The 12,393-nt window shown below is 55.4% G+C and overlaps 1 protein-coding gene across 4 annotated transcripts in view; it reads left to right on the top strand.

The window, feature by feature from the left end:
• Wdr62 (WD repeat domain 62) overlaps positions 1-12,393 on the top strand; it is a 93,237-nt gene that overhangs the window by 72,473 nt on the left and 8,371 nt on the right. For 2 of the 4 annotated variants that reach the window (XM_078195061.1, XM_078195062.1), the window contains 14 exons: positions 2,473-2,695; positions 4,967-5,182; positions 5,558-5,740; positions 6,134-6,294; positions 6,375-7,203; positions 7,282-7,492; positions 7,573-7,822; positions 8,130-8,586; positions 9,020-9,088; positions 9,449-9,562; positions 9,884-10,053; positions 10,124-10,417; positions 10,487-10,640; positions 10,718-10,814. In XM_078195061.1, coding sequence (XP_078051187.1) covers positions 2,473-2,695; positions 4,967-5,182; positions 5,558-5,740; positions 6,134-6,294; positions 6,375-7,203; positions 7,282-7,492; positions 7,573-7,822; positions 8,130-8,586; positions 9,020-9,088; positions 9,449-9,562; positions 9,884-10,053; positions 10,124-10,417; positions 10,487-10,640; positions 10,718-10,814 — 3,428 coding nt within the window. The remainder of the gene's footprint in view (positions 1-2,472; positions 2,696-4,966; positions 5,183-5,557; positions 5,741-6,133; positions 6,295-6,374; positions 7,204-7,281; positions 7,493-7,572; positions 7,823-8,129; positions 8,587-9,019; positions 9,089-9,448; positions 9,563-9,883; positions 10,054-10,123; positions 10,418-10,486; positions 10,641-10,717; positions 10,815-12,393) is intronic. The other 2 variants (XM_078195064.1, XM_078195065.1) reach the window with 2 other exon arrangements.

Genomic DNA, 12,393 nt, shown 5'->3' with positions numbered 1-12,393 from the left:
TCAATAAACTCTCCGGTTCGCCAGCGTGTGCAGCATCCAGCTCGAAGCGAGCGCGCTGTCGCGTCTCGATCGGGCTGAATGTCGAGAGGCAGTCGTCGAAACTCCGCCGGTGTGCGTCTTTTGTTCGCTCGTTCAAGCCCGAGTCGAGTCTCCGAGCGAGTCTCGTCGGAGTCTAGACGCTTTTATGGCGCGTAAGCTTCGACGTTCGCCAGTTAAATACCTGGACACGACGACGACGACGACTACGACGACGACGGTTCGCTGTCGCGGAGAAATAAGGCGGTCGTAAAACGTCGCGGACAGTCGTGAACCGTCGACGGACGCGGAGACCTTCCGGCGACCTTTCGCGGCGGACATTTTTAGACGGCACCGATCTTCCTTCCTGCACTTTACCGTAATCCGCTGCTGACCCGTTACCGCCTGCATCGCGGTCGGCGCGCAGCAATCTTATCGCATGTCTGAAACGTGACACACGGTACACCGGTCACCCACCAAAACGTAGCATTGTTTCCGAAACTAAAATCCTTTCACTTTTCAATTTTTGCCGTTACTCGGGACAGCGAACAGAAAAGAAGGAAAAATGGATGGCCACCGAGCATCCCCGGAGTTTGTAGGCCCCGGCAAGAAAGTCGTGGTTCTCGTCGCATAGGCGCACACGGCTCGCGGGAGAGGAGAGGCGAAGAGAGGAGAGTCCGGTTATCTAACGGGCGCTAAGTCGAGCGACCTCGTTGCGGCCGGATTACGTAGCGGCGGTGTTTTGCTGGCGTAATATCGGGACAAATGCGGCGGCCGCGCGAAAGAAATGCCAATCTCCGGAGCCGGGTTTATTGACACGTTGCGGTTTCGGCGGACGGCGACGGGTGAATCGTGTCCGATGGCGGATAGCCGATCGGTCTCTCTGCACCGGTCTCTTCGTTTCGCGTTTCCCGCCACCGCAGACCCGCCGCCGGCCGCGCGGCCCGCGTGGCTCCGTTCCCGCCTCAGTGGTACTCACCTGGAAGCGGACAGTTTAATTGTCCGGTTAATTGATTCGTCGCGACGTTAACTACACGCACGGAATATCGCGGCGAACCTGCCGCAGCCAGCTATTAACCCTTAGCGGACGGGTGGCGGATATATCCGCCCAAGCGATTTTAGCGTTGCGGACGGGTGGCGGATATATCCGCTCAAGCGATTTTACCGTTTCGGACGGGTGGCGGATATATCCGCCCAAACGATTTTACCGTTGCGGACGGGTGGCGGATATATCCGCTCAAGCGATTTTACCGTCGCGGACGGGTGGCGGATATATCCGCTCAAGCGATTTTACCGTCGCGGACGGGTGGCGGATATATCCGCCCAATATACTGCGCGCTCCATTAACCGCCGTCCACAGCGACGCTCGCCCGTCGAGCGCCGCCGTCCGCAAAGGGTTAAACCGGCCGCCGCGGGTCTCGGGTCTCCCGAGACGGCGGTTGCATAAACGGTTGCGTAGCCTCGCGCCTCCTCCGAGCACATCCTTCCGCCTTTTCCGTTCGGGAAACACGACCCGCGCCATTCTTTTCGAACGCGGCGCAGCGATTAGAGCTGATTATCTGCTTCGCCGGTTAGAGAACAGACGCTTACTCCTATTAACAAGCCGCTGCCGTTCGACGCTAACGATCGCACGGCGAGAACACGGTTTATTTTCAGCCATCTCGCGCGCGCTAAACGATCGCCGGCCAGCTTCCGATCGCTGACGAAACTGGACGAGACGGAGAGCATCTTTTTGCGACGTTCCTCGCGACTTCGCTAGTAATTACCGTCACGACGTTTACTGCCGATCGCGAGGCGCTAATTAAACGCAATTAATGCTCGTTCGACGGCAAACCGGTTCTCGCGGATCGCAATTACCCTAAGTAGATCGTTGTCGAACCGATCGCGTTATCGGAACGCGGCGATTAGCGTCGCGTCGTTGCGACGCGTTTGCCAAAATTCTGACGATTGGAAATCGTGGAACGGACGCCGGAGAGTCCTGCGATCGCAGCGAGTCGTCCGCAATTAGGAGAGCTCGGGTTGGCAAGCGACGGGTCGAAGATTAAGTTATCGTCCGTTCCCTCTCGAAACAAACTCGAATCGCCCGTGTCACGAATGCTCGCCTCTCCTACCGATAATTAATATCCGCTAAACGGGCTTATCCCCTGACCTCTCTCTCTCTCTCTCTCTCTCTCTCTCTCTCTCTCTCTTTTCTCCCGTAATTGCGATCGCAGCCAGATACGAACGACAGCTCTTTCCGCGTTCGAAGACCGGCGATCGAGCGCTTCGCAAAAAAAAGGGCACGGACGCGGCTCCGGCCAGCCAAACGGAACAATAACCGACGTTAAACTCCGCAAAAAGCTGCGACAGCGGTCCGATGGCATCGTCTCTCTGCTACCGCGGAGAGGATCTACGGTACTCTCGGGGTCTGGTTTTTACAGGGTCTTGCGAAAACGTTCACGTCGTCGTCTGTTGCAGCTGCACCGTGGTGCTGTTCAACCCTCGGAAGAACACCCAGGCCCACGTGTTGAACGCTTGTCGCAAAACAGTGACCTCTCTGGCCCTGGCCGGCGACGGTAGACTGCTGGCGACCGGCGAGTGCGGACACATGCCGAACGTTCGCGTCTGGGACATCTCCGATCCGTACAACGCCGTCCAGATCGCCGAGTTCTCCGGGCACAAGTACGGCATCAACTGCGTGGTGAGTCGATCAATCCATCAATTAATTTATGGCGTCATTATTATGGCATCAACTGCGTGGTGAGTCGATCAAAATCCATCAATTAATTTGGTCCGGTCGGGAAGCGGTCTTTATAAAGCGCGAGGTAGCAATTGGGTTGAGATTTTGACTCGCGAGTTTATCGAACGCGTCAGGATTTTCCGTCGGCCTTTTCAGACTCCAATTTTCAGCGGAAGAAGTTTAACGAGCGGCCGTCGAACGCGAGAGAGCCGCCCGTCGATCTCGATTCGGACGACGGGCGCCGCAATTACGCGGAGCTTTTGTTCCTCGAAATTTCCGAGCGGCGTTTGCGGGGTCCGTCTATTTGCGGCGTTCTTGACCCTGTCCCTAAGCGTTCTCTCGTCGCGCCGCGGCACTTCGCTCCGCGAGATAGAGAGATATATACTCGCTTCGCAAAAATCCGGAGCAACGGCGCACGGCGGGTTCCACGCGCCGCGATCGCAAAAACGCACCGGGAGATTCCCCGCGAGAGCCGCATTCCCATTCCCCGGGGAATGCTCGCGAGGAAAAAAGGGCCGCGCCCGATGCCGATGCGCGGCCGTGACGCGCTTACGAGCTTACGTTCGCGCCGCTGCTCGCATCTTAATTAAGCTCCGCCGCTTTTCTACCATCGCCTTGCCTTCGAATCGTCGCGACGATGTCGTCTCCGCGACCGCGGAATCCTCGCCAGGATCGCTTTTCGATTCGATTCTCCCTTCGTCGCGTCTTCATCTCATCGTCGGCACCGCGTCGTTCTTCCAGCCGCGAACGCCTCGGTCCTCCGAAGGACAAACGCTTCGGAAGCTGTCGGCGAGAGCAGAAAGCTCGAGGAAACGCGCCGATCGAAAATCCCGAAAGTCGGAGCTGCGAATACGGTTCGATTCGTCGCAACCTCTTTTTACAATAATCGCGCCCACGCGGTTCGAGCCGCGCGGGCAACTTTCGCGCTCCGCCCAACGGCAGCTTGGAAAACCGAGCGACAAAGGGGTGGTCTCTTCGCCTCGATCCTTTTCCGAACATTCTGCTCCGCTAACGAAACCGAACCCCGTCGCGGCGAGGAGATCTTTGGCATTCGGCTCACGGCTAGCCGCGCGTACCTCCGTTTCTCCTCGTCCTCGCCTCGCCTCGCCGAGGCCTCCGCTTTACGAGGCGTCGTCGACAGGCCGAACCGCGTGAATACGAAACAACCTTTCACGCTGAACCTGCAACGGTATCCCTTTTATTGTTCTCCGGTGTTCCTCTCCTCCGATGCCACCGGAGTGCGACGATCTTTCCTCGAAACGCCGCGCTCCTCTCGTCCCGACGAGTCTCGGGTCGACGAGGATTCCTCCCTGCTTCCCTGAAATTAATCGCTAATCGTAGAGATTCTATAAACTCTTAACACTAAACGTACCGGCATTTTTCTATACCTAATCTTACCATAGAATTTTTCTCGGTAAAAAATAAGCTACGAGAAAAACGGAAAGTGGGAAATTGTATAATCGGATGACATAAGAATTTACAGAAAGTCAAATGACCGACAGAAATAACAATAAATGTAAGAATAATAAATGTTAGAAAAGTAAATTTTCAAAAGGGGTCATTTGAGACCCCTCTTGGTACGTTTAGCGTTAAATCGTTCGATCTCCGGAGATGCGTAAAACCGTGGGACATGTATCGTAGGACAGGGTCTCCGCGTCGCGGATATAGAGCGGGTGTGCCCCCGATCGCGACGAGGGTTTGCCTCGTTTGGGGAGCAGAGTGTCTCGTTACAGTGTCCCCGGCGACGTCGAATTCGCGTGTCGTTCTCTCCCTGGGTTCGATCGATACACGACGTATCCTCTCGTCCTCTCGCGTTACTTCCGCACCGATCCGCTCGACGCACAGCTCCGCGACGACGGCGTCGCCCCGCGTCCCCATATTTCCCGTTTCCTGAACGCTTTTATCCCGCTCGTTATCCGCGTTAGACCCGCGGGAGGCTCGGAGTAGCACGGCATTATACGGCGCCGAGTGGCCGTGTTCCTCGAGAGCCGCGCGCGCGCGCGCGGTCCTCCGCTCTGAGACCAGGAAACGCCGGTGTGCACCACTCCGCGCGTCGCTGGCTAACGTGCCGCGAGAGCAGAGAGAATGCCGCGTTTGTTAACAAGATAAATGCCGGATATATATCTCTCTGCCTTCCTTCCGTCCCCTTCCTCCGTTCGTTCTTTCTTTCCGTTCGTTTCTCCCCCCCTTTTTCTGATCTGCTTCTTCTTTTTTTTCTGTTTTGTTCCCAAGGCGTTTTCACCGAGCAACAAGTACGTGGTGTCGGTGGGCTCTCAGCACGATATGATCGTCAACGTCTGGGACTGGAGGAACAATGTTAAGGTGGCGTCGAACAAAGTCTCGAGCAAAGTGAAGGCCGTCTGCTTCGCGGAAAACGGCAATTACTTTGTTACCGTGGGCAACAGACACGTGAAGTTCTGGTATCTCGAGTACTCGCGCAGCGCCAAGGTAATTCCCCCCTTAATTCGGCCACCGTTTTCGGTTAATCATGCTCGTCGCTCGCCCGAGGGCCACGCTAATCTCACCCGCGGCAACCAATTTTTCTTGCTTCGGTCGATTCACGGATTCTGGATTATAAATCGATTAAATGAAATCAAATAACGTTGATCCTTTTTTTCAACGATATCTTGCGAAGAATTTCTTCCCAAGCTCCGTCGTAGTCGTGCTCGCGTAGTTTCGGAATGAATCGCGCGCCGTTGGTTGCCGAGTGTACGGGTAACAAAAGTGTGGTCGCGAGGGTCGCGGGAGAGCAAGAAGGAAGACGCGCGCGGGCGAGTAACGGTAACAGCGAAGGTGGTGATAGAGGCAATTTTGTTGCAACAGTATAAGGAACCTGTGCCTTTGATGGGTCGGTCCGCCATATTAGGAGAACAGAGAAACAACGATTTCGTGGACGTAGCGTGCGGCCGCGGGGATATGGCGGACTCCACGTACGCGATCACCAAAACGGGCCTTCTGTGCGAGTTTAATAACAGGAGGCTGCTCGACAAATGGGTGGAGCTTCGCGTAAGTACCTCTTTTGTCCCGACAACCGGCCCCGCTTCGGTCCCGGCTGTCGCGTTATCGCGAACAAATCCGCGGAGAGATGCCGGAGAGGAGAGTTGGCCGGCGAAAACGGCAATCTCGAAACGAAATGCCAACAGACTGGCGCGGATAAATTCGTCAGAACTCCCGCGGAGGGTTGGAACAGCCGTTGAACGCGTTCTCGTTTAATCCTCGGACCGCGGTCGCCGGGTCGCGTTGCGATCCAGCGTGTTCGAATGGCCACCAGGTCGGCTCGACTTCGAATTAAACGACTCGCCGGTGCGAAAATTGCTCGCCGTCCGAGGATTAAAATTACGACGCTGGCCTTGGCCAGAGAGATTAGTCGATCGTTGCGAGTGCAGGCTCCTCTTTCAGACCACGAGCGCGAATTGCATGGCCGTGGGGGACAAGTACATTTTCATCGGTTGCGCGGAAGGTATCGTCAGGTGTTTCAGCCCTAGCACTCTTCAGTTCATCACCACGCTGCCGAGGACGCACTACCTGGGAGTGGACGTGGCGCAGGGTTTGTCGATCAGGTACCCTTTACCTCTGAACCATTTTATTCTCATTTCGGATAAAAGATTCGTTCGGCTAATCGGGAGATTCCGTTCCGCAGTCACATGTCGCAGCATCCAGCGAACGCGAGGTACCCGGACGCGATCGCGCTGGCGTTCGACGAGCGGAACAACAAGCTGACGTGCGTGTACAACGACCACAGCATCTACGTGTGGGACGTGAGGGACATCAGGCGGGTCGGCAAGTCGCACTCGTTCCTCTACCACTCGGCGTGCATCTGGGGCGTCGAGATGTACCCGACGGGGTCCGAGTCGGTGTCCGCGGTGCCCGCCGGCAGCTTCATCACCTGCTCCAGCGACGACACGATCCGCGTGTGGAACCTGGAGAAGGACGTGGCGCCGACCGACACGCTCTACAAGCGCAACATCTACAGCAACGAGCTGCTCAAGGTCCTCTACATCGACCCCGAGCTGACCTACCTGAAAGACTTGGACCTGGCTGCGGCCGGCTCGACGGAGAAGAGCGACGCCTCGTACGACGGCCGCAACGGCGTCCGTTCGATCCGCGTCAGCCCGGACGGCAAGCATCTCGCCTCCGGGGATCGGTCCGGCAACATCCGGATCCACGACCTCGCCTCCCTGGAGGAGCTCTACCTGATCGAGGCTCACGACGCCGAGGTGCTCTGCCTGGAGTACTCCAAGTTCTCCAAGTACTCCGCCGAGTCGCCCCGGCTGCTGGCCAGCGCCTCCAGGGACCGGTTGATCCACGTGTTCAGCGTCGATCAGGGGTACAACTTCTCGCAGACGCTCGACGACCACAGTTCTTCCATTACTGCCGTCAGATTCTTCAATCAGAGCAACCAGAGCAATCAGATTCAGATGGTGTCCTGCGGCGCCGACAAGAGTATTATTTTTAGACAGCTGCAGTCGGTAAGTTCCTTGAGCCGTCGAGGAAACTCTCCGACGTGGTATACCAGTCGGGCGAAACAATGATTCGGTTGATTTCAGACGCCGGGTGGGATGCCGCAGTTCGCCAGGGGCCACAACGCTCAGGGGAAGACCACTCTTTACGACATGGAGGTCGATTCCGGGCAAAAGCACGTTCTAACTGCCTGCCAAGATAGGAACATAAGGGTGTACAACGTGGCCACCGGCAAACACAGCAAAACGTTCAAGGGATCCGTCGGGGAAGACGGGTCTCTCATCAAAGTCGTCCTAGGTACGAATCGGCCTCGCCGATCCTTCCTCTGCTGTCCACGGGATCATGCTCGCTAATCTAAACTAATCTTCCCGTTCCAGATGCGTCCGGAATTTACGTAGCTACCTCGTGTACAGATAAGACGTTGTGCGTGTACGATTACTACAGCGGCGAGTGCATGGCCACCATGCTGGGCCACTCGGAATTGGTGACCGGGCTGCGGTTCAGCCCGGACTGCAGAAATCTGGTGTCAGCCAGCGGCGACGGCTGCATATTCGTTTGGCGCGTCCCCCGGGACATGGTCGTCACCATGCAGGCCCGCCTCGCCCAGCAAGCGATGCGAGCTGGGAAGTAAGTTGGTTGTGTCGTTGCGGAACTTTATGCGTGATAAAGGTCAGGCGATCCGGTTGCAATATACGGAAGTCGAATATAGAAATCTTTCTTCCTCTGGTGATTCTAATAAATGGAAATCACCCTTATCTATTTCTCTCGACTCGCGGGACTCGATGTAACTTTTACTGTACCAACTAGTTTTCGCGACGACCGCATAAAGTCCGCAAGCCCGAGCCCGAACTCTTACGCGGCAACGCGTATCGATGCGTGTCACGGGCAAACCGGCTCGATAGTAGGCTAATCTGGATATCCTATCTGTGCTTAGGAGGCCGCCTCAGGTGAACGGTACCGGCATAGACATCCAGTTGGACAACGAGACTTTCGGATCGCCGCCGCCCGAATTCCTAGATCCGAACGCGAATCCCACGCCGCCAAGCGTGGGCGTCGATTATAGGTTCAGCGTGGGCCAGCTGCCGCTTTGGGCGAAAAAGCAGATAAACACCGCGAACGCCGACGAAACGACGACCCTGGCCGCGAACCCCAGGTCCCTCGGCGTCGATCTGCCGAAGGGCAGGTGGGCGCAGAGGGTACAGCAAGGCGACGGCATCACCGTCAAGTCTGTCTACGACAGCGACGAGGTGATACCGTTCCCTCCGCCTCGCGGGGCCATCGATTCCGATGGCGGCGGCGGCGGTGGCGGGTCCAAGGACAGCTCCATAGACAGCGGCACCGAGACCAAGTGCAGCAGCGACTACCGGAGGGAAACCATCATCATCAAGAGGGTACGTTGGCTCGCTACACTCGCTACACTTTCAACCCCTTGCCGTACTGCGATGAGTCCGACTTGCGACATAGATCTCGAGAAATAATCTGTCTCGATTAGAGCCGACGTTGTACCGCTATCTTGTCAAGAACAAGGATAGTATTCTAAAGGATCTGGTCACGGAGCGAGTTTGACCTCTCGGCACTCGGCCAAGAACCGTCGAGGAATACGTAATTCTAATTTTTAGAACGAGCATTCGAATAAGCGTAGACTCGCGATTGATAGGAACTTTTCGTTTCTTCTGAGAGAATTTTCGTATCGTTGCGACTGTGAAGAAAACGGCACGGCAAGGGGTTAATCAATCGTGCCCGCGCAACGAACGATCCAGGAAGCAACGCGGCCGGATTAATCTTCTAATCGAATAACATTAACCCATCGATAACTCGTTCTAGGACGAGGACGAGACTGTGTTCCAGCCTTGTCCGGATAGTTACAGAGAACTAGCGGACGACCCGAAGCAGGTACTAACCGATTCCCTGTGACCAAGTAACTACCAGTAATATCTGTTCGTGCCCCGTGAGTGTTGTGTTCAGTGTGCGCTTGCGAGCCAACGGGAAACCGTCGACGAGAGAGATCCAGGGGATCCCGGTGACAGAGGAGACCCGTGTCTCTCCCTCGTCGTTTGTCGTTCGTCTCTCGTTCGATCAGCTTTTTATCGCAGCCTGCATATCTCACGTACACGTTCTCCCCTCTAACTATCTCGAATTGTTGCTCCTCCATTATTCGCACCGATCAATTATTTGCCCGCGATCTTCTCTTCGATCTCTAATTTTTTTTTTTTTTGGTTGATTCAATTTTATTTTTCAATCGATGTGGCGTAGGTGATCGGTGGTCACGTGACGGTAACTAGAGGTAGCAATATCACGGAATTGACACGACAGTCGAGGAGTCGTCATCATACCGACGACAGCAGCCTTGGCAGCTTTAAATTCGAGGTACTTCCGAACGACGGCCTCGGACACACGGCCTGCCATAAAGCGCGCCGTCGTACAGTATACAATATACAGTATACAGGAAACACGCAGCGAAACACCCACACGGAGAACAGACACACACGATACTTGCACACGCTCGTTCATACGTATTACTACCGCTTCTCAATTTATTTTTGTTTGCTGCTTACAATTTGTCGCGCCACTCTAACCCTGAACGCGCGTTCAGACACTCGATACTCACGCTTTTATAACAACCTATTCGTAAAATCTGACGACCCACGACCGTGATCTAATGTTACGTCCGTTTCCGCCCCCCTCCAGGACCACGAGAGCACTGAGCACGATGGCGACGTAGAGGATTACTCGGAAGGGGAGAACGGGACCACCGGCTCCGAGAAGTCCCATCACAGACTGATGTATTATCCAGCTCCGGAGGACACGATATCGAATCAGTTCACGGTGAATGCGATGGACGTGGAAGAACTGAGGAGGTTCGTAGCTAGGAATCAATTGAAATTTCTTTGATGGAGATCCAACACGCTGAAACTATTTTCGTTGTAGATCCCAAAGGCGGCAGAAGAAGCCCAGGAACGGAGACAGCGGTCGGACCAGCGAGCTGACCGCTTCCGGCAGCCAAGACGACTCGGATTCCGAGGGTGGAGCCTCGACTCCCAGCGCCGAGAGGAATCCCCTGTCCATGCTGTCGGAGGCCAGCTCCGAGGGCTTCGACCAGCTAGCGAAGCAGAGCCATCGCGAGAAGTTCCTCAAGAACGCTTTTGAATCTCTTAGCGGAGCCGAGGAGCCTTCGAACAGGAGTCCGAAAACAACCAGCATCAGCTCTCAGTTTCACGGAAGGTAATTCCGGTCGGCTAATAAGAACGCGTTCTCACGAGGAATCGGAAAGAAAATATTAAAATTTTGTAGGCTCAGCGGTGGCACGGATGGCAGTGGCAACAACAAGGTTCGCAATCAGGCAGTGGTGAACGCGACCAAGCAGGCGAGAGGAGACGCGGACGTGACCAAGAAACGCGAGGAGTTGCAGAGGAGAATAGAGGAGACTCGGAGAAAATTGCAAAGCGTAAGGCCCTTTCCATCGTCGATGATTGTAGCAGAGGTTTGAGCTGAGGTGTTTGAACGCGTTTGTCGCGGTTCCAGGTGGGCTACAGGTCGTCGTTAAAAACTAGCCAAAGCATATCCGACTTGAGCAGCCATATACCGGAGAAGCATCATCGTTCGAACAGGTTGAGCACAGGTAACAACAAAACCGGTCAACAGACTCACTACTCGAAACCGATTAATCCTTGTAAACCAATACCGAACCCAAAGCCCCCGTTAAAACCTCAACAACTGATTAACAAAGTGTCGGGTGGTGTGGGGAATGCGCTGCCTAAGCTAGATACCCCAACCTCCGAGAACTGCTTGTCCAAAAGTCAGACTACGTCGTGTATAAGCGATAAGACGAGACCGTCGCTGACTCGCCCGTTAACCTTGACCCTGAAAAAAACTGAAAAGTATAAGCTGTCGCTGAATAAACCGAATCAGTCGTTGCCGGAGTCGCCGGTTTGCGAGGAGCTAAAGCTCCTCAAGGAACAGTGCAAGAAGAACGTCGTCAGTCGGTTCGCGAGATTCGCGCAGAAGAGAAGGTCCTGTAGCTACTTCATCGGGTTGAACGATAACGAGGAGGACATGGAAAGCATAGCGAAGTCGTTCGAAAGCTTGCCGGCGATGAACGAGCGAAACATAGAAGCCTTGAACGATCCGTTGGAAGACGGTGACGACGGGAATGGGAACTTTAGCGACGATTCTTTGGAAGGAGATTTCAAGAACCCCCCTCGACGATGCGTCAGCGATTACCAGATCAATATGCACGTCGACAACCAGCAGGATGCTCACAGAGGCTACTCGAACTACCAGGCATTCTCGAAGCGAATTCTAACCGGATCGCAGGAGAGCATCCTCTCGGACGCGTCGGTCGAGTCCTTCTCGAAGGGAAGCGCCGAGATTCTGGATTACAGCCACTACGACAACGATAGACACTCAAGCGCGAGCTTCTTCTTGTCCCGGCGCAAGATGCAGGCCGGTCGGAGCCAGGAGAGCATCTTGACCGACGAGTCCGATTACCAAATGTTCCCGTTGCGCGAGAACATGGATCATCGCAGCACCGAGAGCGTGCTCACCGACGACTCGGACTCGCTCGTCAAGTCCGCGCCCCTCGAGATGCTCTTCGACTCTCATTACAAGCGAAAGAGACAGAATTCGGAGACGTACAGCGGCAATCCGAACAACGTCATCGAACCCTCCAGCTCTGTCCAGAACAACGAGAACGACGCGACTGCCTGCCGAGCAGTCTTCAGGTCCAAGTCCCTCCAGGACACGAGGATAAGCAAGGCGGGTAACGAGAACAATTACGCGGAGGATAACGCGCCGCAACCCGCGACCTGCATCTACTACGAGTTCAACTTCAACGAGAAGAACGACGCGAACGCCGAGATGAGAATGGCGACAACCAAATCGGACACCATGCCGCGAAGCAACAGCTTGAAGGTGCCAAAGGAGCCGCAGTCGATGCTGTTCCTGAACGACTTCGTGGCCCACAAGCCGCCGAAGCCGAAAAGGAATTCTGCTCGCACGCAGAGCATGCGGAACAGGGCTCGTCCAGCCTGGAACAAGTACAGCGTCGACTCGCCGACTTCTCGTCCGAAGCCCGAGTCCGAGGACTATGGCGGCAACTCGCAGAGAGCCGAGGATCACCCGTCGAGGTGCGACAGCGACGCGAAATCGGACGCAGGATCGACGAACACGTCCGAGAATACGAAGAGGATCGAGCAGTT

This window comes from Augochlora pura, chromosome 11 (genome assembly GCF_028453695.1).
Source record: "Augochlora pura isolate Apur16 chromosome 11, APUR_v2.2.1, whole genome shotgun sequence".
Taxonomy (NCBI): domain Eukaryota; kingdom Metazoa; phylum Arthropoda; class Insecta; order Hymenoptera; family Halictidae; genus Augochlora; species Augochlora pura.
Note: the sequence above shows the minus strand (reverse complement) of the source record. Positions and strands in the feature narration are given on the sequence as shown.